Here is a 27,579-nt window from a genome sequence, read left to right as displayed (position 1 = left end):
CTGTAACTAGCACAGGGGGCTGTGGCTGTAGACATCAGGAGCTATAGCATATAAAACAGCAATATGGTTTCAAACTCTGCTGCCTGCAGGCTCCCATGCTAGGCACCCAGAGAGCAGGCCTAAGACATGGTGTCTGCTTCCAGGGTCTCAAATTCTTAATAAGATGGTTAAAATCTACTCTAAAATCTACTTTCACTCTCAGCACTCCCTCCCACTGCCTCTTTCTGCTAGTTTCTCTTCTTTCCCTTTATTTAGGGTTTCCTTTGTCCAGGTCCTGTTCCTTTTTCCTTTATTTAGTCCTTACAACCCTCTCTGAAATGTTGCTCCCATTTTACAGATGTGGAAACTAAAGCATGGGAAGGTTAAGTAACTTGGCCAAGGTTGTGCTTTAAGATTTAAACTCAAACAGATCAATCTAACCAAATACTGTATTTCATTTTTAATGTTTAGGTAGTTGTAGTGGGTAGTGGATTTTTTAAATGTAGTGTCATAATATGGCTTTTTAAAAAGCCAACAGCTTCCTGTCTCTATTAAAAATACAAAAAATTAGCCGGGCGTGGTGGCGGGTGCCTGTAGTCCCAGCTACTGGGGAGGCTGAGGCAGGAGAATGGCGTGAACCCAGGAGGCAGAGCTTGCAGTGAGCCAAGATCGCGGGACTGCACTCCAGCCTGGGCGACAGAGCAAGGCTCCGTCTCAAAAAAAAAAAAAAAAAAAAAAAGAGCCAACAGCTTAAGAAGATATGTAAGTGAAAAGTAAATCACCTATTCAACCCAATTCTTAGTTCCCTGCCTCCTCTGGGAAGCTGTCGCTGTTGCCAGCTCATCGTGTTCGCTTCCAGATTCTTTATGTAAAAGTGAGTATGTGTGTGTTTGTGTGTATGTGTGTGTGTTTGCATGTATGTATGTGTGCACACCCGTCACCATTCTGCATCTTGGTTTTATCTACTAAAGAACACTTCTTCAAGCTCATTCCCATTTCAGTATTCTTCCTATTTCTGTTTCATAGTCACAGCGTATTATATGGAGGTTCCCTAAGAAAAGAAACCAGTCCTGACTGGGCGCAGTGGCTCATGCCTATAATCCCAGCACTTTGGGAGGCCGAGGTGGGTGGATCACTTGAAGTCAGGAGTTTGAGACCAGTCTGGCCAACATGGTGAAACCCCATCTCTACTAAAAATACAAAAAATTGACCAGGTGTGGTGGCACATGCCTCTAATCCCAGGTACTGGGGAGGCTGAAGCAGGAGAATTGATTGAACCTGGGAGGCAGAGGCTGCAGTGAGCCCAGATCGTGCTGCTGCACTCCAGCTTGGGTGACAGAGTGAAATTCTGTCTCAAAAAAAAAGAAAGAAAGAAGAAAACAGTCCTCTGTCATGGGCATTTAGGTTCAGTCTTTGGCTTCTCCAGACAGAGCTGCAGTAACCACCGTTGGGCCCAAGGAAAGATCTACCCACAGGATAGATACCTGGAAGTGGCTTTACTGCGTTAAAATGTCTGTGCGTTTAACATGCTTGATTCACATTGCCAGTTGCCCTAAAAAAAAAAAAAAAAAACAAAAGTCTGTGCTCTTTTCTACAGTGTGAACTGTCCTTTAATGTTTTTCGAAACCCACCTGAGGAGAACCCCCTGATGCTGCCTCTCACATACATGTAGGCCCCTATCAAATGATATAGGTCTTTTTATTCCTTTAGATTCACTGGGGTATAATTGACAGATAGATATGGTGTGTATTTCAGGTGCACAACTCAATGTTCTGCTATACATATACATTGTGAAATGATCACCATAATCAATCCAGTTTAGCATTCCCAGCACCTCACATAGCTCTTTCAGATCAGGAGCTTTCACTAGTTCCTGTATCCTGAGCAGGCGCTGGGATCTCTGTGACACTCAGTGCAGTGGAGACAGAGCCCAGAGGGGATAGTTGACCCTACGCCTGGGTTATGCAACGTGTGTCTCTGCTGGCAGAGGCCACCTACTGGAGAAAGGCCCAACTGTCCCAGGCCTGAGGCCCTGGCCCCAGGCTCTTGATGCTTTTGTGAGGTTTTTGTCTCTTTCTGTTTTGATAAATTGGTCTCTGGCATGAGAATCAGTCAATGTCCTCTCTCACCCCTGGCTTTCTAGAAACTGCATCTATATTTAGCTTGGTTGCCCCACCCCTACCCCTCTTCCTGAGCTGGGGTATAAATGCCAACCAACCAGAGGATGACAGGGTCCAGGCTCAGAGAGCAGCTGAGGCAATGGGCTCTCATGGAAACCTGAAGCTCTTGTTTCTCAAATCCAAACCAGCTCACAGGCAATTAGTATTGGGAGGAAGGCAGGGTAGGGTGTGGACCTTCAGGACAAAGCATAGAGCCGGGGCTGGGCAGTCTGGCTGTCCTGACTCCTCGTGGGCAGAGAGTAAATGACAGCCACACACGTGGAAGTGCCCTTGGAAGGCGGGAGAACAGGGAAGAACAGGACTTCTGAGCCAAGAGGATCTGTGGCCCTGCAAACAGACATGTTGAGCCAGACACACCTCAAAGGCCAGCTCTGGGATCTGAGTTCCAGGGAGCCCCTGGGTCTGGCAGTTGGAGCTGGCGATCAAGCTTTCTGCACCCTGAACACCGACCCCACGCTCCAGAGCCTAACGGTGTTCTCTTCTTTTCCAGTGTTCTCGGGCTTCTTATGACAACTCTTAAGCAGAAGCAAGAGCACCAAACTTTTTTTTTACCCCCAGTACTTTCTCTTTTATTTTTTATTTTTAGAGGTAGGATCTCACTTCATCACCCACACTGAAGTGCAGTGGCGCAATCTTGGTTCACTGCAGCCTTGACCTCACCGGCTTAAGCCATCCTTCCACTTTAGCCTCCCAAGTAGCTGGGACCACAGGCGCATGCCACCATGCCTGGCTAAATTTTTTTTATCTTATACAGGGTTTCACCATGTTGACCAGGTTGGTCTCAAACTCCTGAGCTCAAGCCATCTGCCCACCTCAGCCTCCCAAAGTGCTGGGCTTGCAGGCGTGCTCATGCCACCATGCCCAGTCCCAGTACTTTCTCTTAACTCAGCTCTGCACTGTTTTCTCTTCCCATTCCTAGCCTCATTCCTGTTGTCAGGAAAAGTGGGGCTGAGTGGCAATCTCCAACCCTCCTGTGTATAGACGTCTGAGATGGAGCTTCATATTTAAAGCAACATGAGAAAGATGAGAGAAAGATGGGGAAGCAGTGGAATCTCTTTTCAAGCAACCCTGCAGCTGGCTCCACTTGGAGCTGCCCCCAAATGAGGGTCAAATGCAGGCTCCCTGGAGCCTGGGGAAGGACAGACGGGGCCCCTGATAGGCCCTGGGGCCTCAGGAAGCTCTCAGCCCCGGGCCCGGTCTGCTGAGAGGCTTTGGTTCACATCACTGGAGGTGGTGGCTGCGCTAGGCTGACGATGTGCTGTCTTCTTGGTGCCCATGGCCTTGCAGGTTTAACAGGAAGAGCTCTGAACCAGACAAGACAGCCAGTGGGAGGACAGAGCAGCCCTTCAGCGACCAGAGCGAAATGTCTGGTTGTTTTAAAAAAAAAAAAAAAAAAAAAAAAGGAAATGAGAGTTTCTTCTGAAATAGAAACTTCTGGTCCTTGAGTAAGTTTAGAGAATTACGGGCATTCTGAAGCCTGAGCATTTGTGGTGACGGACGAAGCCTCAAGAACCACAAGGTTGGTGGGAGGGACGCCAATCTCATGTCCTGGAATATACAGATGTGCCCTGTGGGGATGATTGTATCTCGTTTCTGGGGAATGCTAACAGTTCTCAAGGTACTTCCATAGTCTCTTGTCCCTCCAGAAAAGCGGCAGTAAACAAATAGAGGTGAAAGGCAAAAGGCTTTTTGTTTCCACAAAGATGGGAAAAAGCCTGGCATATAACTTCTCTCTTGTTAGCTATTGCAGGGTTAGGACTGGGCCTGAGGCAGGCTTGACTTGGAGCTAAGGAGCCCCTGACAGCCTGATGCTGCTCCACCTCCCTGATAACCCCGGCTCTGCGGTAGGCCCCTTGGGTGATGAGGGTCGTCACAGCACGGTACCAGAGTCAAGGTCCAAAACCAACAGCAGCTGCTTCCTTGACTGTTGGGTCATTCTTGGCCTTGAGCCACCTGGGGCTGTTTGGGACGTCAACTTCACTGAGCACTTTAAGTTTCTGGGGTTGAAAACAATCCAGGAAGCTAAAGGCTAAGCCTCAGATCCCTAAGACTTCCAGACCTAGAAGCCTGCACTTCTTGCTGAATATCCTCATCCATAAGTTGCTTAACCTCAGTGTTCCCACGTATAAAGGGAGGGAGTTACACTGACAGTCTCTTGGGCCCTTTATGGATCTAAGAGTCTGGGCCTGCCTGGGACTGCCAGCAGAACTCTACTCTTACCTCTTCTCTGTCCCAGGGGCTGAGTCGGTGTGGTCCCCAGCTGTCCCTTTGCTAGAGCAAGCTTGTCAATTGATGAGTGCGATTGCCCTCAACCCCGTGTGTGTGCTAATGAACATGAACAGTGAGTCATGTTTTACCAAGAATCCTAACTCACGCGTGGTCCCTGAGCGGATGTCAGCAGCTCATTTCCAGGAAGGAAATGGTTGGGGCTGGGCTTTGGCTGGGAAGGCTTAGGCATCTTCACACTCAGCAGTTCCTTGGAAGATGCTGCTGCTCATGCAGACGGTGATTCCGCCACCATCTTTCCCCAACTAACTATGTCAGAAAAGTGGGACCCACTCCTGCTGGGGCTGGGAGGAGGACAGGACTCTCAGGACACGGATGATGAAAAGCCTCTAGGGACGTGCCTCAGGGAGGTGTCCTTTATACAGCCTCCCAAAGTCTACGTGGTGTGACTGGCAGTGGGAGAGAATGTTCGAATTAGGAAAATGAGCCCTTAAACTTGCACACTTGTGCGCACACACACACACACAACTTACATAGGCTACAAGGGTGCCACTTTCTTTTCTTTTTTTTTTTTTCTTTTGAGACAGAGTCTCATTCTGTTGCCTAGGCTGGAGTGCAGTGGTGTGATCTCGGCTCACTACAACCGCCACCTCCCAAATTCAAGCGATTCTCCTGCCACAGCCTCCCGAGTAGCTGGGACTATAGGCAAGTGCCACCGTGCCCTGCTAATTTTTGTATTTTTAGCAGAGATGGGGTTTCACTATGTTGACCAGGCTGGTCTTGAACTCCTGACCTTGTGATCCACCCACCTCGGCCTCCCAAAATGCTGGGATTACAGGCCTGAGCCACCATGCCCGGCCTCAAGGGTGCCACCTTTCTAGCTAAGAACACTTTAGTAGTTTTCTGGGTTTTTTTTTTTTTTTTTCCAGACAGGATCTTGTTCGGTTGCCCAGGCTAGAGTGGAGTGGCATGATCTCGGCCCACTGCAACCTCTGCCTCCTGGGTTCAAGCAATTCTCCTGCTTCAGCCCCCAGTCCCCAAGTAGCGGGGACTACAGGCATGCACCATCATGGCCAACTAATTTTTGTATTTTTAGTAGAGACGGGGTTTTGGCATGTTGGCCAGGCTGGTCTTGAACTCCCGACCTCAGATGATCCGCCCACCTCGGCCTCTCAAAGTGCTAGGATTACAGGCGTGAGCCACCGTGCCCAGCTCTAGTTTTCTGTTCCTGCAGAGCTCCTGCTTCCTCTTCCTTTCAAAAATCCAAGGCCAGGCCTCAGGATTTCCACCTGCTTGTCTGGCCCCTTCTATTTCTGGGCAGGCTCTGGGATGTCTAGAGCTATGGTTTGGGCCTTTTCTCCCTTCCATGTACACATCTATCCCCAGAACAGGAGCTATTCCAGTCACAGGTCTCTAGACTCTAGAAGACTTCATGCTGAGACTAGCATCCTTACTTCTCATAGCAGCTCGTTAAATGTTATTATGCTGGCTACTCTGGAGATTTCAATATTTAAAAAGGTTTTTTCTAGGGAAATGCACTTGCGTTATTTCCTGTGTAATTTTTTTAAATGGGAAGGGGAACAGAGTACTGTAAAAGTAAGTATAAGAGTCGGGGTGTGACCCGGCATGGTGGCTCACGCCTGTAATCCCAGCACTTTGGGAGGCCGAGGCGGGTGGATCATGAGGTTAGGAGATTGAGACCATCCTGGCTAACATGGTGAAACCCCATCTCTACTAAAAATACAAAAGAAAATTAGCCGGGCGCGGTGGCAAGTGCCTGTAGTCCCAGCTACTCAGGAGGCTGAGGAAGGAGAATGGTGTGAACCAGGGAGGTGGAGCTTTCAATGAGCTGAGTGAGCCACTACACTGCAGCCTGGGTGACAGAGTGAGACTCCATCTCAAAAAAAAAAAGAAGAGTCAGGGCACAGTGGCTCACACTTGTAATCCCAGCACTGTGGGAGGCCTAGGAGAGGGGATTGCTTCAGCCCAGGAGTTCCAGACTAGCCTGGACAACATAGTGAGACCCCATCTTTATAAAAAATAAAAAATTAGCCAGGCATGGTGGTATGCACCTGTAGTCCCAGCCACACTGGAGGCTGAAGCAGGAGGATTACTTGAACCCAGGAGGTCTAGACTGCAGTGAGCTGAGATCATGCCACTGCACTTCAGCCTGGGCTACAAAGCAACACCCTGTTCCCGCAAAAAAAAAAAAAAAATTAAAAGAAGAAAAGTAAGTACAAGCCATGATGGGAGCTGGGCAGGCAATGAAAGGAGAGGTAAGAATCGTTTGGTGCCCAACCTAGAGGTAAGAGTGGCTGGCAGCTGGGGTGGGCCCCATGTCCTCTGTTGGAGAAATGGAGACCAGGGGGCCCAGAAGACAGGTCTCCGTGGTCACAGGGCGAGGAGCCAGAAGTTCAGTGACCCAGGGCAGGCTATGTGCTCTCTCGGCAGGCGAAGCATGAAGCGGAAGGCACTATTCACCTGCCCTTTCAACGGGGACTGCCGCATCACCAAGGACAACCGGCGCCACTGCCAGGCCTGCCGGCTCAAACGCTGTGTGGACATCGGCATGATGAAGGAGTGTGAGTGTCCAGGGGCTGGGTGGGGTTTGGGCCTGAGCTGGAGTCAGGGAAAGGCCTTGGCCATTCTCCTGCAAGTTTGGGCGAAGGGTCTGCCTGGCCCTTCCTCTGTAGCTGCCAGCGTCTGGGGCCAGGGCCTCATGGGACCAGCAGCTGGTGACAGGGCAGCTGGAAGTCCAGGGTCAGATGCACTCAGTGGCCCTGTGCACCTCTCGAGGATCTGTGTGTTGGTGTCAGAGGCCCTGGAAGGGTCCCTCCAGAGTGGGACCTGAGAGGAAGGAGAGGCAGGACACTTCTGGAAGGAGAGTAGTCCCTTCTACTCCTGGGTCAGGGTCTTCCTCCAGGATGCCATTCTTTTTTCATAGCTCCCTGTTACTTGGACCGAGAGGGAAGAATGAGATTCAAGGAACCCCAGGTTCTCTGGGCTTGGGGAGAGAGGGCTGCTGTGGGTTGGGAAGGGCAGGAGTGATGGGGAGAATTAGTATTCAGAGCATAGCTGGCATCCACGTTCTGTCCCACCCCAGCCTCCCAGCCTCTCTGGTGCCTTGAACAGATCTGAGGGCTTGTGCCAGGGAGAGACCAGGAGGAAAGAGTCTGCCAGAGGAAGCACTGGGTTCTAGGACGACCCTCTGAATCCAGATGGAGAAAGAGGAGTGATTCTATAGGACTTCCTGTCCCACTCTGTGGTTGGAGAAGATCAACGTGGCATATTTACATGGATATTCTGACCCACCACTGAAAACAACACTTGAACTTTGCATCGGAGCTCTAGGACAGTTATTTGGTAACTAGAGTAGCCACTGAATTCAGCAGATGCTGGGAGGGGCCAGCCAGGCCGTCTCTGGGCTGGAGCATGGCCAGCTGGGCATGGGTGCCCTCTGCACACTCATTCCTTGCTCTCCTTCTCTTGCTCACTCCTGTCTGCTGTCTGCATCCAGACCCCCACCGGGCCCTAGGACAGAACCCAGGCCCTCCTGGCTGTGGGTCTGAGGAGTCGGAGTGGGGTGGGGATGTTGCTGAGATGCAGACCCTCCTGGCTATGGGACCGTTTGGGGTGGTGGGGGATGGGGAGAGGTCAGGTAACAGGAAGATGTGTCAGGGACAGAGGAAGAGTCACAGGACAGGGCTTAGAGGATAGCAAATTTCTCCCTTAATGGGAAGAAAAAGTCTCTGTTTTTGGGACACAGAGGCAGAGCTGAGGCCCTCACCCTGGGCCTCCTCTTTGGGCCTTGACCTAGGATCCTCTTCTGTGGGTCACGATTCCTCCCTCCTCGTCTGGTGGCTCCCCAGCCAACACTGGCAGCCCTGGAAGGTGTTTCCAGGGCTGTGGTTTCTCCGCACCTCCACAGGGTGCAGGCCTGGGCACGCTGATCTCTCCTACCCTAGTCCCTGCCACACCCTGGCTCCTGTGTTTATCCTGAAGAGAGTAAGAAGTGGAGGCTGAAGGCCTGGGTGCCTTATGGGGCTTCACACACATTCTCAGTGGGCCCTGCTCAGGGTGAGGCATTAGGGAGGGCACCAACAAGGTGTGCTCAGCACAGTCCCGTCTCCGCAGAGAAGATAGCCTCTGCAAAGCAGAGGGCCTGGTTTCTAAAGCTCCAGCTAACCAAGACTGGCACGAGATTCCGCTGCTGCAGTTCGTAAGGCACTGCTGCAAGAGTTCCCCTCAGGGCCAGGCTCACTGATGCCCAAGAGGCCCCTCTCCTACCTCAGGAGGAAGAGGATGTCCTACTGACTTAGAATAGAAGGATCATCTGAGATTCAGAAAGGTAAAGACCTCAGGACTGGGATCAGAAAGCAAGTTGGTAGCCAAGCTGGGATTAGAATCAGACTTCACGTCCCCTCCTACCTGCTTCCTGGTCCCCATAGACAGCGCTGCATCCATGGTGAAGAGCAGCACCAGCCTGGAGTAAATCAGGGGGCCCTGCCCAGGAGCACCCTACCACGTGGGAACCCAGCAGCCCAGAAGCGATGCCCATCCCATCCCTAAATCAGCGCTCTTCCCTAAGTCAGCCACCCCCACCCCAGCCTAATTCTCTCCTGTGGAGTCCTATGTCCCCATCCTGCTGTAATGCCCAAGGCAGCTTCTTACCACACCACCCTCCTCATCCCAGTGCAGGGAGCGGTACTGAGTTCCAGATGGGCTGGTGGAGCGGGGATCCAGTTAAAACAGAAATGTCCTGGTGCTTTTTACTTTCCCAAAGGGAAGATCGTCCAGGAAGAGACATCATTCCCAGCTTCAGGTTAGCCCAGCTTTAGGAGGCCTTGCCAGTGGGAAGTCCCCCAGCCTCAGAACCCTGGGAGAGCTGCTCATTTCTTATCTGGGCTGGGTTTTGTCCCCAAGGCATAGCATCCCAGAGACAATTGAGTGTCTCAATATTTGTAAAACCACAGGAAGGAAGCTAAAAGCCCAGGCTCCTGATGGCGGGGCAGGGAGATGGGCTTTCCATAGAAGAGGCACAGGAAGGGAAGGGATGAGGACAGAAACCCTGTGTATTGACCATCTACTATGCATCAGATAACACGTCAGGCACATGCATTTTCTTCTGAAATTCTCACAATACTCCCTAAATATGTAAATACTTTTATTTTTTCAATAGCTGAGGAAGCTCAGAGGAATTAAAATATCATGGCTCTGAGCTATTAAGATGATGGTATCAGCATTCATTCTAATCTAGGTCTGTCTGCTTCCAAAGCTCAGGCTTGTGGGCCACACCCGAGGCAGCCTCTCGTGGCCCCAGTGGGTTGGAGCTCACTCCATTGTGCATTTCCAGGCACTTTCACATGCTCTAAGAGATGGACTGAAGAGAGCTTGGTCCCACCAAAGACTCATCTTCTCTCTTTTCCGTTCTTAGTTGACTTTAAACCCTGGGAACCCAAGAAATGTCCTGAGTTCTTGCTTTTTGCTTATACTATACCTATCCTGCACAGAACCACACATTATGGTAACTTGTTTGATGTTTTTACAGACGTATGTCTTTTCTCCCTGGTGTTAGCAAAGTACCTGGCATATAGTGCTCAATAAATGTGTGGACTAAATTAATATTAGCTCCTCATTATGCTTCTTTCTCTCTGTATATCTTCCACAGGTCTATAGATCAGTAAGATTCTCCCAAACCTGTCTGTGCCATTCATTTGGAAAAATTTTATGTCGTCTTCCTGTGGTTGTTCTTAGGCCATCCTTGGCATCTCGAAATGTTTTCAAATTGTTTATGTTGCAGATCTTGACTTCATTAGGGAGAGAACACGTCTTGCATGGGAATAACTTGCGCAAAATTATTTCACGCTGAGCAAGGAGCTTAAAAGGAAGTCAAAAAAAGCTTCTGAGCAACCATGTAGGTTTTACAAAGTCCATATGCCAAAACTCATGCTCTTCAGACACCTAATCACCAGGGAGTCCAACACTCTTTCAGAATCTGTTTACTCTTATTCTAGGTCAATGGCTTCATATATTATATAGTGTCTTCCTACATGATAGTAATGACATTTTAGGTTCAATCCATTGAAAAAATGATAAGAAGTTTCCTATGAAATTAACAAGCTCTTTAAACAAATTATTTCATAAATCACAGTGCATTTGCATATGTGGAAGACTTTAGACTTATTCAGTCTTCAAGCAATGTTGCCTTGCAGAAGGCTTACGGATTGGGCCTGTTTGAAACTGGTGGATCTCAGCATTTCTTCCTCTACTACCTGCATAGAAGATGATGGTTGCTATTTGATGCAAGTGACTTGGAGGAATCATGTTATAGGGTTAAACTTGAACTCTCTTTGTCTCTTTAAAGTAGGTAATTTACAAGCTTTGTGATTTAATTTTATTTTCTCACTCTTCAGATGGATTGGAACACAATGTGTGTCAAAACTCCAGGGCTGAAAGCCAAGGTCCGCTTATAGCCAGATGTAATCAGACACAGTAGAGGCTAGTGGTTATGACCTTCCACTCCAGAACCAGACTGCCCAGGTCTAAATACCAGTTTCACCACTGTTAGCTGTGTGACTTTGAGAAAGGTAGAAAGCCTCTCTGGGCCTCAGCTCCCTCATCTGCTAAATGGGAGTAACAATAGCACCTGCCTTAAAGGGTTGTCATGAGGACTAAATATATGAGTTAATATACAAAAAGCTCTTAGAATAGTGCCTCATAGATAGAAAAAGTCTATATGTGCTATCCAGCATTAAGAATATTTTCCTTTTATTACATCAAACTTGATCACCAGAACTTCTAGCTCCCAAGAGATCAAAAGTAAGTCTTAAGGGGTAGAAAGGCACACTCCCGGAGGCAGACACCAATAAGAAGAGACAACGCATAGCTTAACAGAGAGGTGGACACTGGAAGCAAGAAAAGTAGCCCAAGAACTCCAAAGCCCAGCACGCCGAGCCGTGCAACGCGGGGCATACAGCCTCCGACAACTCCGAGGCCGTAACCTTGTCCTGCAATGTTCAGTAATTATTCAGAATGATACCTCTGAATCATCAGGGAAAGGTTATATGACGTTAAAAGTGTTCCGTTACAAGGTTTTCTGTCTTGAAAATCTTTCCATAACAATTGTTTCAATAAAAGAGGTCAGCTTTGCTCAGCTCTCTGGTGTGCCAGGTGCCATTCCCTACATTGCAAGAGACAAGCAGCACTGGAGTACTCACTAGCCTTTCCTGAGCCAGGAAAATGATTTGCACACAGTTAGTGTAATCTGTGTGGATGCATTTGATGTTTGGTGCCAGACTATTGAGCAGACACCACAGCCAGGTAGCCCATCCGGTCTAGCCTTTATGGGGAAAATATAAGAATTATAAAACAAAGGCCAGGAGTGGTAGTTCGCGCCTGTAATCTCAGCACTTTGGGAGGCCAAGGCGAGCGGATCACTTGAGGTCAGGAGTTCGAGACCAGCCTGGCCAACATGGTGAAACCCCGTCTCTACTAAAAATACAAAAAAATCAGCCGGACGTGGTGTCGTGTGCCTATAAACACAGGTACCCTGGAGCCTGAGGCAGGAGAATAGCTTAGAACTCCAGGGGGTGGAGGTTGCAGTGAGCCAAGATGGTGCCACTGTACTCCAGCCTGGGTAATAGAGCAAGACTCTGTGAAAGGAAGAAAGGAAGAAAGGAAGGAAGGAAGAGAGAGAGAGAGAGAGAGAGAAGAAAGAAAGAAAGAAAGAAAGAAAGAAAGAAAGAAAGAAAGAAAGAAAGAAAGAAAGAAAGAAAGAAAAGGAAGGAAGGAAGGAAGGAAGGAAGGAAGGAAGGAAGGAGGGAAGGAAAGAGAAAGGAGGGAGGGAGGGAAGGAAAGAGGAAAGGAAGGAAGGAAGGAAGGAAGAGAGAGAAAGAAAGAAAGAAAGAAAGAAAGAAAGAAAGAAAGAAAGAAAGAAAGAAAGAAAGAAAGAAAGAAAGGAAGGAAGAAAGAAAGGAAGGAAGGAAGGAAGGAAGGAAGGAAGGAAGAGAAAGGAGGGAGGGAGGGAAGGAAAGAGGAAAGGAAGGAAGGAAGGAAGGAAGGAAGGAAGGAAGGAAAGAATTGTAAGACATGGACCCTGCCCTTAAGTAACTTGTAATCTAGAGAAAGAGACCTTGAACTTCTTGGGCTCCCTCCATAGGTAATGAATTAAAACCTGTGCTAACCATGAGTCTTACAGAGCAGAAGATAATTGGGTGTCAATGTGTGTGGGAAAGACTAAATATGTCACAGGCATAGGAAATGAAGCTCAGCAGAAGAAAACGAGGCTCGGTGCAGTTCAGGGCAATCAAAAAATGCTTCACAGAAAAAGATGGCTATGATGTAGGCACTGAAGAACTATAGAACTCATACAGGTATTGGGGAGAGGAGACCCAGCTGGACAGGCACCCAGCACAACTGGAAATGCAGGGGCAAGTATGAGCAGGCCATGTTCCCAGGTCAGCAGCAATGCCAGTGTGCCCAGAACAGAGGCTGTGTCCAGAAGCACTAAGACATGAAGTAGGAAAGTTAGTAAGAAGCCAACTTCAGTTTGGACGTGGTCAGCAATAGGGGCCGGGAAAAGTATCTGGGCAGGAGAATGGCCTCACAGAATCACTGGAAAGTTAGCAAAGTCCAGTCAGGCTGAGCTACATGCCTGTAGACACCATGGTGTGGCTGGCAGAAACAGGCCTCCCTAACTCCTCTGGTCCCCAGGTGAGCAGGAAAGACAAGACACCTAATCTTGGGCTCCCCAAGTGAGGGCTTAGCCCCATTGCCTTCCCTGGATGCTTCCTGCCCCTTCCTCTCCCACCCTGCCTGACCTGGTAGGGTCTGTGCAGACACCCACTATGGGAGGAGAGTTGGCAGCTGTTAGGGCAGGTGAGTCAGTCACCTGGGCGTGGTCTACTCCCAGGCTCCCCATAGAGGGAAGCATCATCTCTTGCAGTAACACTCGCTTTCCTGCCATGCCTGTGGCACTGGCTGTCCACTCCCACCCAGCATAGGCTCTTCCTCCCTCCCCACCAACTTATCTCGCCCTCCCCCTACCTGAGGGCCTGGGCCAATGGACCTTTCTCGAAGCCTGGAACTCACCCACCCTGGGCTTCTGGTTCCTTTCCCTGCTCTTGTGAAACTCCCCAGTTCTGTGGGCAGATGCCCTGGCAGCACCAGCACCGAGCAAGTAGCTACAGGCCAAGGGCCCCGGTGCCCACTCCTGCCATCAGCACTCAGCAAGCCACAACCAGGAGGTCTGTTTGCCCAGCCGCTGTGCCAGGCACCTCTGCTCCCAGCATCCCCCCAACCCCCACAGCTACCCCAGCACAGGGAGGCAGGCACAAGCCTGCAGGTGGTGTTGGAGCTCTCTACAGCCCAACACCCTGATTAGTGGCTGTAAAGAACTTCCAAGATTAGAGCTGCAAGGCCTCACCCTTTGGGGCCTTCAAGAGGACTTGAAAATTTCCATGGACAGAAATGTCAAGGCTGTACAGGCTGGAGGAGGAGTGGTTTTGCAGAGAACCAAAGAGGCCTAGTCTTTCTATATTCCACAGTCCCATGTCTGGAAACTTGGATGTGGAGATAGCCACACAGAGGGTCCTCTCCACATCTCACTTCCAGCGCTGTGAGAGCTCTGGCATCCTTTCTCCACTCTGATGTCTCCTTCAGGTTCATGGAACATCAGGATAGGGGAGAGATGAGAACTAACATTTCGTGAGCATCTGCTCTGGGCCGGGCATGCATCCAGTTCTCAAATCAGTTGATCCTTTGAGGCAGGTGTTATTACTTCTCCCACCTGCATGTGAACACACACACACACACACACACACACACAGACACACACACACACTTTATGGAGGAAGGTACAAGAAAGTAACCTTGGAAGAGCTTATATGGTCCAAATCTCTCATTTTACAAACAAGAGAACAAAAGCCCAGAGAGTTTGCCCAAGGTCCCACGACTCATTCTTGAGAACCCCCGACTCCCTAAAGCCCAGACCATCCCGCCTCTCAAATCGTCTTTTTCTTCTTCTTGCGTGTACCTTCCTTTCCACCATAGCAAACCCAATTTTTCTTCACACAGTGGAGTGGGAGTCCCTGTGGCAGGAGGACCCCCGAGGGAGCCCCGAGTGTTAAAGCCCCTCCTATCTTGGACCTTTACCCACAACCACAGGAGGAAGGTTTTCTGGAGGAGCTGCTGGCTGGCCCTCCTGACTCCCCTTCCCACCCCACAGTCATCCTGACAGATGAGGAGGTGCAGAGGAAGCGGGAGATGATCCTGAAGCGGAAGGAGGAGGAGGCCTTGAAGGACAGTCTGCGGCCCAAGCTGTCTGAGGAGCAGCAGCGCATCATTGCCATCCTGCTGGACGCCCACCATAAGACCTACGACCCCACCTACTCCGACTTCTGCCAGTTCCGGGTATGTCTGCCTGCTGGGAGGATGAATCGGTCCAGAGGAGAAGCACTAGTGGAACCAGGGCCCAGGGAGTAGGGACAGAGGGCAGGGGACATCCTGAACAGAACTGGGGTAGGGACGGAGGCTGCTCTGACTGCTGGCACTGAGAGGCTTCGCCTTTCCATAGACCTTCCTCAAAGCCATTCCTATCAGAGATCAGGGCCAAGGTAGGAAAGTGACCCCAAAATGTGGGTCTGAGACCCCATCTTTCCCTTCCAGCCTCCAGTTCGTGTGAATGATGGTGGAGGGAGCCATCCTTCCAGGCCCAACTCGAGCCACACTCCCAGCTTCTCTGGGGACTCCTCCTGCTGCTCAGATCACTATATCGCCTCTCCAGGTAAGCAGGACTTCAGTCCTCCATGGAGTAAGGGAGCGGGGGTGAGGAGTCCACCCCACCTGCCCTGGGGCTGCTGGATGGAAGGAGGTGGAAGGCTCCCTAATGGAAACTTACATACATACTGTGTGCCATGCAGTGTCCTCAAAACAGCCCGTCTGTTACAGAAGGGGGTGACTTGCCCAAAGGCCCACACTGGGGAAGAGGCCAAGCTGGGATTCCAGCTGTGCAGCATCGGGCTCCCGGGCCCATGCTTTTTCCTCTAAGCCAGGCTTCAGCCCATGGCCCCCTCCCTGGAGGTGACCTGCTTCCTTTAAGTGATATTTTAATCCTGGGCCCTTCAGAAGGTGAAATTTGGAGTGGGAAGGAGAATGTGTTGGTCCCATTGCGGCCCACCTTCCACCTGAGCTCTGGGGACCACTCTGGCCCTGGAGGACCTGTCCCCTCCAGCTCAACTGAGAGTCTGGGAGGCATCATGCTTTCCTTCCTTCCTTTTTTTTTTTTTTTTTTGAGATGGAGTCTTGCTCTGTCGCCTAGACTGAAGTGCAGTGGCACCATCTCGGCTCACTGCAACCTTTGCCTCCTGGGTTCAAGCGATTCTCCTGCCTCAGCCTCCTGAGTTGCTGGGACTATAGGCACGTACCGCCACACCTGGCTAATTTTTGTATTTTTAGTAGAGATGGGGTTTCACCATGTTGGCCAGGCTGGTCTCCATCTCCTGACATTGTGATCTGCCCCCTTGGCCTCCCAAAGCGCTGGGATTACAGGCGTGAGCCACCGCGCCCCGCCCATGCTTTCCTTCTTATGGCCTTTTTCTTCCTTCCTCTTCATCACCCTGCCTCATCTGCCCCCTGCTCTTGTCCTTCCTCCCTCTACCCCTAACCTGACCCTGCTGTCCTCTGCTTGGGGTCTGCAGGAGGGCAGGGATGGGAAAAAACTTTCCCCTCCAGGCAATTAGAACCTTAGATAAGGCAATTCCATACTCAGTGATGAATCTCTGCCCAGATCCAGAATAGATGGAAAGGGTCCCAGTGCCCCTGGACAGAGATACTAGTTAGGACACTTGCTCCCTGCATGATCAGCTGACCCTCCCAGCCCCTCACCTCGTAGGAATCCCTCCCACTTGTCACTTTTCTGTACTCACCTTCCTGCTCTTTTCAGTTGATAGCATATTTATTTATATCAATTAAGGCCAGTCTGTTTAATCCATATGTTGTTCTGTATTTCAGCTTTCAATAGTAATTCTATACTACTTAGGAGGCTTTTTGTTGTTGTTTTTTGTTTTTGCTTGTGTTTTGTTTTGTTTTGAGACAGAATCTCACTCTGTCACCCAGGCTGGAGTGCAGTGGCACAGTCTCTGCCTCCCCGGTTCAAGCCATTTTCCTGCCTCAGCCTCCAGAGTAGCTGGGATTACAGGCGCCCACCACCACACCTGGCTAATTTTTGTATTTTTAGTAGAAATGGGGTTTCACCATGTTTGCCAGGCTGGTTTCGAACTCCTGACCTCAGATGATCTGCCTGCCTTGGCCTCACAAAGTATTGGGATTACAGGCATGAGCCACTGCGCCCTGCCTATTTAGGAGTTTTTTGATACCCTCTTGTAAGTTCACTGATTCAAGGTGCTTAAACCGCCCTCCCCACAAGTGGTGTGTTCAGTATAGCATATATTTATTTAAAAATTCAAACAAGTTAACCTTTTTATTTTTTTAAAAAATTATTATACAAAAGTAATACATGTTCATCTTAGACATTTGGAAAACATAAACTAAATTATATATATATATACTTTAATCCTGCTACCCAAAGATAATCACTGTTAGCACTGTAATATATCTCTTGCCTCTTTTTTTAAAAACACATATGTACATTCAGAAAAGAAATTTTGCTGTATACAATCTGATGACTTGTTTTTTTAATATTGCATTGTTTTTCCTTACAATTTAGTATGCATCCAGAACATAATTTTTAAAGGCTGCACAGTATTTTGGAATACAATAATGTACCTAAATCCCCTACCATTGGATATCTGGATTATTTCCCAGTGTTTTAGTAAGACAACAGTATACTTATAGCTAAATATTTACACTTATCTGAAATTTTCCCTTACAGTGAATTCCGGGAAGTGGGATTACTGGTCAAAGAGTACACACAATTGTTTCACTAATGTCAAATAGCTTTCTAGATTACCTGCAGTAATGTGCATCTCCTTTAGCACCCCAGCCCTCATAGGCATTGCCTATTTCCTACATCTTTATAAATACTGGCATCAGTATTTAAACATTTTTGTTTCTGGTTTATAGGTGAAAAGTGTAGATGTTCTACATTGCAGTTCTTTGATCATTAGCAAGGTTGAACATTTTTTTTCCATGGGTTGATGGGTCCCAAATTCATTTCTGATTGAGATCCGTAGGAACAGCACATGGTCTGCTTGAGGAAGTCTCATTGCTCTGAGTGTCTCTGGCTCCTTGCTTTTACTGTCTCACGCTGCTGAAAGAGGCAGAGAGAGTCCCAGAGGGAAGCCTGGGCTGAAGGGTGACCTCTGGAATCACTGCGGGATTCCCAGCTGGCTCTCCTGCCAGGGCACACCAGGTCTTTGCAGGGGCTGGCAGGAGTGGTCCTGGTCCAAGTACCCTTAAATAGCTCCTTCTCTTCCCTCATCTCCCCCAGACATGATGGACTCGTCCAGCTTCTCCAACCTGGATCTGAGTGAAGAAGATCCAGATGACCCTTCTCTGACTCTAGAGCTGTCCCAGCTTTCCATGCTGCCCCACCTGGCTGACCTGGTCAGTTACAGCATCCAGAAGGTCATTGGCTTTGCTAAGATGATCCCAGGATTCAGGTAAGAAACTTCTGCAGTATCTAGGGAACAGAGTCAGAGTCCTAGACTGAGCTATAAGAAGGGCTGGAGATCACCCATGCACCACTCCTTTTTTTTATTTTTTATTTTTTTAAATGGAGTCTCACTCTGTCACCCAGGCTGGAGTGCAGTGGCGCCATCTTGGCTCACTGCAACCTCTGCCTCCCAGATTCAAGCGATTCTCCTGCCTCAACCTCCCAAGTAGCTGAGATTACAGGTATCCACAACCATGCCCAGCTAATGTATGTATGTATGTATGTATGTATGTATGTATGTATGTATGTATTTTTATTTTTCCAGATGGAGTCTCGCTCTGACACCCAGGCTGGAGTGCAGTGGCGCTATCTCGGCTCACTGCAACCTCCGCCTCCCAGGTTCAAGCGATTCTCCTGCCTCAGCCTCCTAAGTAGCTGGGATTACAGGTGCATGCCACCATGCCCGGCTAATTTTTGTATTTTCAGTAGAGATGGGGTTTCACCATGTTGGCCAGGCTGTTCTCGATCACCTGACCTCATGATCTACCCGCATCGGCCTCCCAAAGTGCTGGGATTATAGGCGTGAGCCATCACACCCTGCCCTAATTTTTTTATTTTAGTAGAGACGGAGTTTCGCCATGTTGGCCAGGCTGGTCTCAAACTCCTGACCTCAAATGATCCACCCGCCTCAGCATCCCAAAGTGCTGGGATTACAGGCATGAGCCACCACACCCAGCCTCCATTGCTTTTTTAAAATAGAGATTCAGGCCCTACCCTAGACCCGCTAAATCAGAACCTCTGGCGTAGGACCAGAAATCTGTATTATGAAGTGCAGCCTATCCTGCATTACTCTGCAGGCCAGCACTGGAGAGCTAGTCCATCCCCTCACTTTCTGGATGATGGTGTGGAAGCCCAGAAAGGTCCAATGGCCAGCCAGGATCCCTTCCTGGTGTTGGAGCCAGCACATCAGAGCCAGGCCTAGAACTCCCAGCTCACTGTTGTGTTACTCCAGCTGGCTTGACTGGCATCCTCATATTATCTCTTTAAATTCAACGACATGATTCCTCCACACCCCAACTCTGAGAGTAGAATGAAGTGATAGAGAGGAGAAGGGTTGGCCATGTAGACTTGTGAAACAGTCTGGGAATCCTGGAGAAAGACAGGTGTCCTGGCATATATGACCCCGGCATCCTTCACCAAAATGAAGACCATTTAAAGACCATTTCCTGGCCAGGCGTGGTGGCACATGCCTATAATCCCAACACTTTGAGAGGCTGAGGTAGGAGTTCAGCCCAGGAATTCCAGACCAGCTTGAGCAACATAGTGAGACTTCTTCTCTACAAAAAAAAAAAAAAAAAATTTATAAATTAGCTGGGTGTGGTGGCACATGCCTGTAGTCCCACCTACTAGGGAGGCTGAGGCAGGAGGATCACTTGAGCCCAGGAGGTCAAGGCTGCAGTTAGCCATGATTGTACCACTGCACTCCAGCCTGGGCAACAGAGCAAGATCCCGTCTCAGAAAAGAAAAAAATAAAGACCATTTCCTAACCATACTGAAACATTTTTTGCCAAAATAGGTAAGTATAAGGAGTTCTACTGGAGAAGGGATCCTCCTTTATCAATTCACTCATATAAATTTCATTCATTTATTCCCATGTTTTATTGTTGTAACACTAACAGTGTATATAATACTTATATTTAAATGCTCATACAGTGTTAATATTCTTTTTTTTCCTTTTCTTGTTTGAGACAGAGTTTTGCTCTTGTCACCCAGGCTGGAGTGCAATGGTGCGATCTCACTGCAACCTCCACCTTCTGGGTTCAAGCAATTCTCCTGCCTCAGCCTCCCAAGTAGCTGGAACTACAGGAGTGTGCCACCATGCCAGGCTAATTTTTTGTATTTTATTTTGAGACAAGACTTTCCCTCTTGTTGCCCAGGCCAGAGTACAATGACACAGTCTCAACTCACTGCAACCTCTACCTCCCGGGTTCAAGCAATTCTCCTGCCTTAGCCTCCCAAGTAGCTGAAATTACAGGCACGCACCACCACGCCCGGCTAGTTTTGTATTTTTAGTAGTAGAGACGGGGTTTTACCATGTTGTCCAGGCTGGTCTCGAACTCCTGACCTCAAGTGATCTGCTGGCCTCAGCTTCCCAAAGTCCTGGGATTACAGGCGTGAACCACCACGCCCAGCCAATATTCTTTTTTTTTTTTTGAGACGGAGTCTTGCTCTGTTGACCGGGCTGGAGTGCAGTGGCCGACTCTCTGCTCACTGCAAGCTCCGCCTCCCGGGTTCAAGCCATTCTCCTGCCTCAGCCTCCCGAGTAGCTGGGACTACAGGCGCCCGCCACCTCGCCCAGCTAGTTTTTTGTATTTTTTAGTAGAGACGGGGTTTCACCGTGTTAGCCAGGATGGTCTCGATCTCCTGACCTCGTGATCCACCCGTCTCGGCCTCCCAAAGTGCTGGGATTACAGGCTTGAGCCACCGTGCCCGGCCCAATATTCTTAAAACAATAGAGTACTGACACATTTAGTAGATGTGTTGGGAGGTTGCTATATTTATGTATGTTTGTACCTTAATTCTTCCCAAAAGTTCATTTGGCATATTGCCATAAAATACATAAACAATATGGTTGAGAAAGATAAGTAAATCGGGCCGGGCGCGGTGGCTCAAGCCTGTAATCCCAGCACTTTGGGAGACCGAGACGGGTGGATCACGAGGTCAGGAGATCGAGACCATCCTGGCAAACACGGTGAAACCCCGTCTCTACTAAAAAAAAATACAAAAAACTAGCCGGGTGAGTTGGCGGGCGCCTGCAATCCCAGTTACTCGGGAGGCTGAGGCAGGAGAATGGCTTAAACCCGGGAGGCGGAGCTTGCAGTGAGCTGAGATCCGGCCACTGCACTCCAGCCCGGGCAACAGCGCGAGACTCCGTCTCAAAAAAAAAAAAAAAAAAGATAAGTAAATCGATCTTAAGCAATGTTATTATCATTTTAAATAGCAGCAATAGCTGTATTTCCGGTAGAAGGAGCAAAATGCTTCCTAGATACTAATGCTCAGATTCAGTGCTGGAATACGGGGAGCTGGAAAGTGAGTTAACATTGCTGGCTCTGGATGGAAGCAGATATGAGGTGCCATATATCCGTTTGTGAACCTCTTAGCTGTGTAGAAAAGCCATCAGTTATTGCCTAAATTACTGCCTTGCCAGTGAGATGATGGTCATTCACAGAGTTAAACCCAGAACTTTCCAGTTCGTTTCTGCCCTGAGAAAACTGGCTCTGTGTTATTTTATGCCTCTCACCAATCCAAATACCAGAAATTTTTCAATGCTCTTCCTCTGGAATTAATGTGAAAATGGCGAAGAAAAGAAAACTGGCAGACAGTGCTGAGACACTTCTACTGCATTGCACATTTTGGTTGTAGCGACAGGAGCGAGGGCCCCTCTGGCAGGCAGGCACGCAGGCAGGAGCAAGCGACAGATCTCATGTGAGTCAGGCATTGCTCTGAGCACAGGGTTTACCCTCAGAGCCTTTCCTTGGAACTGACAACACATTCCATAGAGCACAAGTTCCAACTCCCTCCTCCACGCTTCACGTTACTGTTTGCAAACTCCACATATACCAAAGTCTTGTTTTGTGTAAACGGCTAGGGAAAAAACACGGAAGCACTCGGCTTCCATCCTCATGTCAGGCAGCAGTACTCATCTACACAGGCTTCATCTTTCGCTGCTCTAGTGGGGAGTAGGACAGAGGGCCCTCATGACCCTTTCCAGATACTGAGGTTCAGTGATTCCAATGGAGGCTGAGATTGCACACACAGGAAAGCTGTCCTAAAAAGAAAGTTACTCATTGAATCAGTTACTCCAATGCTGCCCCCTTCACTAAGGAACCCCAGCCTCCACTTTTCTCCCATGCTCAAGTCCCCTATCCCTTGCCCTCCCACATGGACCCTGACACAAATAGTACTACTCTCAGTTTCTCTTCACGAGGTTAAATTGAAGTGTGCCCTCTTCCTTTCATCATGTTCCCCTCTGTCCCCTAGTCTGTCCTTGCAACTCATGGCTAAAGTGAGGTGCATATGGGCAGGTACAGGAGCTGCCCAGCCATTGATGCAAAATGGGTTAAACTGATCCTGAACATGCTAGGGTTGGCTTCTCTGTCTTCAGCATGACTTGAGAAGTCCCAGATCAGAAGGTATGCCAATGAAAATGGAGCAGGCCTTGCTAAGAGAGCTTGCAGGGACACTGGTATGGACACTCTCTGTGGCTGGACAGAGGTGATGCTGAGCCTGGACTGGAGCCCAAAACCAGGCTCCAACTGGGCCCAGCGTGGGCCAGCCCAGCAGCTCTCTGGTTCTGCTGCTTTCCACACTTAGGGGTTCTGTTGTTCCAAGACATAGAAGAACAGTGGCTGCGTCCCTGGTGGCTTTGATCTTGCTGCCTGTAGGCAGGGGCGGAGGGTGTGGGGAAGCCAGGATGAGACTTCTGTGTGGGTGTGTGGGGGCACAGGATGAGTCTCCAATGTGGGCATGAGACTAACGTGGGGTGGGGCTGGATGGGCTGCTCTGGGTGTGAACTGCGCTACAGTGTGGCCTTGCCTGCTCTCTCCTCCCACTTCTCCTCCCTTAGTCTCTCAGTCTCACCCCACAAATCTCCCTCCCTGCTGGCACTGCAAATGAAATGCACGGAGGAGGTGGCATCAGCAGCAGCATCTAAATGGCCAAGAGCAGCCTTAGATCCCAGGACTTAGGACCCCCCAGGCTTCACTGCCAAGTAAAGTGCACAAGAGACCAGGCCACATCAGCTGCAGCCCTGCCCTCTTCTGCTAAACGCCTTCACCTTCATTGCCATTCCATACCCAGGGAAGAGCCCTGGGGGTTATCACGCTTCCTTCGTGCTGTGCCCTTTCTCCACATTCATTTCTTCATCCATCCAACAAATAGCTTTCTTACATAAACTGTGAGGGACAAAAGTTGTTGAGAAGACAGTCCCTGGCATCCAGGGATTTGGTGTCTGATGAAAGAGATAGACATGTAAACAATTGCTGCAAGGAGATAAGAGCCCTGCTAGAAGCCTGCTGGAGGAACCGTGGGAATGCGGGAGGGGAGGGGCCGAGCTCTGCCTGTGGGGGTGGGAAAGATGAAACAGCAACACAATTCCAGTCACATCTCGGGTGCCCAGAAGTGGCTGCAGGCGTGAAGACGGAGGAGGGTGTAAATGTCACACAGGTGAGGGAGGGGGAACGGAGCTGTGTTGGTGTCTATCATCGTGGAACAAGCTCTCTTGTGGCTTCCCCCGTAACTCCACCTCTACTCCCACCCCGCCACCATCCCTGGTCCTGGCTGTGAGCTGTATATAGAAAGGCCCTGTATTTCCAGGCTGTGGGCAGTCATTTGGGGTCGTTTTGGGCTTCTGTTCCTAGCAGCAGGATGTCTGGATCACAAAAGCAGTGATCCCACTGAAGTCTCTGGTCTGCACCCGTGGAAGGTGTGTTCACTGCTGGCCATCTGTTTGAGTGGGGCATTGAACAAAAGCCTATGTATAAAGATATTCCTCCCAGAATTACCTATGATAGCAAAAATTGGAAGCAATCAAAATGTTCAAAAATAGATAAATGGAAGACTGGCTCAATAACTTAGAGTATACTGTTATGATGTAACAGTATGCAACCTTCTAAGAACTGGGCTAAAGAATTTTGAGTGATATAGGAAGTAGGATAAAGAATTAGTATAAGCTCCAGTATATTAAAGATATACTCCCTCTCTCTATGTATATGTGTGGATATATATATATATATATTTGCATAGAAAAAAGATAGGAAGGTGCCAGCCACGGCGGCTCACAGCTATAATCCCAGAACTTTGGGAGGCCGAGGCGGGCAGATCACTTGAGGTCAGGAGTTCAAGACCAGCCTGGCCAACATGGTGAAACTCCATCTCTACTAAAAATACCAAAATTAGCCGGGTGTGGTGGCTCATGCCTGTAGTCCCAGCTCCTCCGCAGGCTGAGACAGGAGAATTGCCTGAACCCAGGAGGCAGAGGTTGCAGTGAGCCGAGATTGCGCCACTGCACTCCAGCCTGGGGGACAGAGCAAGACTCTATCTCAAAAAAAAAAAAAAAAAATTAAAATAAATAAAAACAAAAATAAGAAAAAAAAGACAGGAAGAAAATACACCGAAATGTAAAGTGTGGTTATGAGCAATTTTAATTTGTTTTTACATTTTTATGTATTTTCCAAAGATTTGATAATGAGTATGTTTTACTTGTATAATGAGTCAAATCAAAAATGGGGATGGTGTTCATTTTTGTTTTTTAAATGTGGATTGAGTATCTAGAGAAAAGTGACAAGGATGGTGAGATGTTTAGACATTGTGTCATTAGACTATCTGAAGGAGGACACAGTAGTTTTCCTTTTTAAAAAACTCCATTAGCTATGGTTCGAAGGAAGTCCCATGGCTAGTGAAGAAGTCTGGTTCTGGGTTTCTTGAGTACAAAACTGTAAACCACAAATGAGTGTACCATCACGTGGGTTGTAGCTCAATAGAAGAGGCCATTAATCTCGGCGCTAACAACTCCATGGCTGTGTCCAGAGGCCCTGAGCTCCCTGACCCTAGGAGAGTCCTACAGTGGTTATGTAGGAGCCACCTCTAAGAGCTCCTAAGAGGGGCCCTCCAACTCTAGCACTTTGTGATTTTTTTCAATATAGATCCTTTGCTGGCCATCCTGATCATGCAAGCCTTCTCATTCCCCACCATCTATCACCCATTGATACAACACTCTCATCAGTCAATATCGGCTTCCTGACTTTATATACAAACATGCAGCCATCAAGGGGATGACAGCCTATCTACAGGATATCCAGAAGGAAGCAGACAGTCAGGAAGAGAAAGAGAGTAAAAGCCAGAAGCAAGTTGATTTGTGAGCCCTGCCTTTTCCTCGCCGTTGTTCAGACAAGCCCAATCATGACTCAGAATAGTGGAACTAGTCATTGGCCTCTCAACTCATCAACGCATCTCTATTAATCCTCTTGTTGTGCTGAGGGCTCAATGATCATTGTGTGGGCAGCAGTAAGGTGATTAAGAGGAGGTGCTGGCCCCCAAGTAACTTACAAATAAGAGTAGAAAACAAGTGGCTGGGTGCAGTGGCTCACGCCATAATCCCAGCACTTTGGGAGACTGAGGTGGGCAGATCATCTGAGGTCAGGAGTTTGAGACCAGCCTGACTAACATGGCGAAACCCTGTCTCTACTAAAAATACAAAAATTGGCTAGGCATGGTGGTGGGTGCCTGTAATCCCAGCTACTCAGGAGGCTGAGGTAGGACAACTGCTTGAACCTGCGAGGTGGAGGGTGCAGTGAGCCAAGACTGCACCACTGCACTCCGGCCTGGGCAACAGAGCAAGACTCTGTCTTTAAAAAAAAAAAAAAAAAAAAAAAGTAGAAAACAAGCATGTAAAGAGCAGAACTGGAGGAGAAGGGCAAAATAAGAGCACCAGCAGTGTTCAATGCGTCACAAAGACATGGCCCTAACTGTGCTGAAGAGTCAGAGGGTGCGGGGCTCCAAGGGAAAACACAGTGGATTCAGGACCAGAAAAACAAAATGGAGCATTAGAAAGGTATTCCTGGCTGGAGCTGTAGTATGCTCAAAGGCGTGGTGATGACTGGGTACAGTGGCTCACACCTGTAACCCCAGTGCTTTGGGAGGTCATAATGAGAGGATCACATGAGGCCAGGAGTTTGAGACCAGCCTGGGCCACATAGTGAGACACCATCTCTACAAAAAAAAAAAATTAAAAATTAGCTAGGTGTGGTGGTATGCACCTGTAGTCCCAGCTACTTAAAAGGCTGAGGCAGGAGGATTGCTCGAGCCCAGGAGTTTGAGGCTGCAGTGAGCCATAATCATTCTGTTGCACTCCAGCTTGTGTGACAGAACAGGACACTGTCTCTAAAAATAATAATAAAAGAAAATTAGCTGAGCGTGGTGGTGCATGCTTGTCGTCTTAGCTATTTGGAAGGCTGAGATGGGAGACTCACTTGAGCCCAGGAGTTTGAGGCTATAACATGCTATTATCAAACACCGTACTCTAACCTCAGCAACAGAGTGAGATCCTGTCTCAAGAAAAACAAAAAAGGCACAGTGAGAACACACAGCATCTGAATGTGGAGTGGCATGATGCCGCTAGAATGGAAGGTTGGTGGAGTTTACCATGGGAAAGGGAGTTGGAATGAGAGGTTGGAGCCAAGTTAGGGAGTATGGGCCTGAACCTAGGGTGTTGAGAGTCAGTGAGGATTTCTGAGCACAAGAGGACATTGACCTGCAGCAGTGGTAAGAAAGATGAATGACAGACTGGGGAGACACAAGTCTGAGATTCCCGTAAGAGGCTATTGGAAAACACGCTGGAGCTCTGAACCAGAGCACTCCTGGTAGGAGTGGAAATAAGATCAGCAGCTCGAGAGACATCCTGGAGACAAAGCTGGCTGAATTTACTACTGAGAAGGACTGGAGGACAGGAGGAGGGAGAGGAGGAGAAAACTTGGGTGCTTTTGAAGATACTGTGGTCCTACCTTTTGCAGACCGCCGTATTCATGCCTCAATGCTGGGAGCTTCCCTGGGCTCCGTCTTCCTGTGCCTCACAGCTCTGGCTGCTTGGCCTCTGGGTTTTCCTTGTCTTAGTAACTGAGCTACTTCACTTCCGGCCTTGGCACATGATCACAGTGTTGAACTGTTCTCTTTCAAGGAACACTCTTGTCCCTTCCAGCCAGGCTGCAAGCTCCTCGATGAAAGACCCAGGGCACATGTTGGCGCCCAGCAGGTGTATACCTGTCAAAATGCTAAACTGATTTGTGTGTCTGGAAGGCCTTGACTGGTAACCTGACCTCCTTTCCTCCTTCCCCTGCAGAGACCTCACCTCTGAGGACCAGATCGTGCTGCTGAAGTCAAGTGCCATTGAGGTCATCATGTTACGCTCCAATGAATCCTTCACCATGGACGACATGTCCTGGACCTGTGGCAACCAGGACTACAAGTACCGCGTCAGTGACGTGACCAAAGGTATGCCTGGACTCCACCTCCACCTTTTCCAGCGCCCAGAGTCTGTGTCTACCCCTCCTGGGGTTTGGGCTCCAATCAGACACATGGGAGGGAGTTACGCACCAACAGGGAGAGAAGGGTGAGGGTCCGACCCATGGGGTTGGAGGTGGGTGGGCGGCTCCTCAGCTCTGCCCACAGTACCTGGCCATTGTCTCTCACAGCTGGACACAACCTGGAGCTGATTGAGCCCCTCATCAAGTTCCAGGTGGGACTGAAGAAGCTGAACTTGCATGAGGAGGAGCATGTTCTGCTCATGGCCATCTGCATCGTCTCCCCAGGTATGGGGCCAGGCTGGGAGGAGCTTGGGGACCTGGGGAGCAGGGAGCGTGAAGGACGAAGACCTGCTGAGGGCCAGCTGGGCAACCTGAAGGGAGATGTAGCAAAAGGAGAGGCAGAGAGGGAAATGCCTACTTTGCTGATTTGCAGAGCCCCAGTGGTGTGTGGATGCTGAGGTGCCCCTCACCGCCCTTGGCTCTGCCTTACAGAGTTTGCAGG

General features: G+C 49.1%; 2 protein-coding genes across 4 annotated transcripts in view; one reads left to right on the top strand and one right to left on the bottom strand.

Moving 5' to 3' along the window:
* Nucleotides 1-27,579, bottom strand: part of TMEM106C (transmembrane protein 106C) — a 259,203-nt gene that overhangs the window by 99,484 nt on the left and 132,140 nt on the right. The gene's annotated exons all lie outside the window — the stretch shown is intronic.
* Nucleotides 1-27,579, top strand: part of VDR (vitamin D receptor) — a 105,649-nt gene that overhangs the window by 73,436 nt on the left and 4,634 nt on the right. For all 3 annotated transcript variants that reach the window (XM_050746923.1, XM_050746921.1, XM_050746922.1), the window contains 6 exons: nt 6,837-6,967; nt 14,611-14,795; nt 15,051-15,168; nt 17,833-18,004; nt 26,894-27,045; nt 27,246-27,362. In XM_050746923.1, coding sequence (XP_050602880.1) covers nt 6,837-6,967; nt 14,611-14,795; nt 15,051-15,168; nt 17,833-18,004; nt 26,894-27,045; nt 27,246-27,362 — 875 coding nt within the window. The remainder of the gene's footprint in view (nt 1-6,836; nt 6,968-14,610; nt 14,796-15,050; nt 15,169-17,832; nt 18,005-26,893; nt 27,046-27,245; nt 27,363-27,579) is intronic.

This window comes from Macaca thibetana, chromosome 11 (assembly GCF_024542745.1).
Source record: "Macaca thibetana thibetana isolate TM-01 chromosome 11, ASM2454274v1, whole genome shotgun sequence".
Lineage (NCBI taxonomy): Eukaryota > Metazoa > Chordata > Mammalia > Primates > Cercopithecidae > Macaca > Macaca thibetana.
Note: the sequence above shows the minus strand (reverse complement) of the source record. Positions and strands in the feature narration are given on the sequence as shown.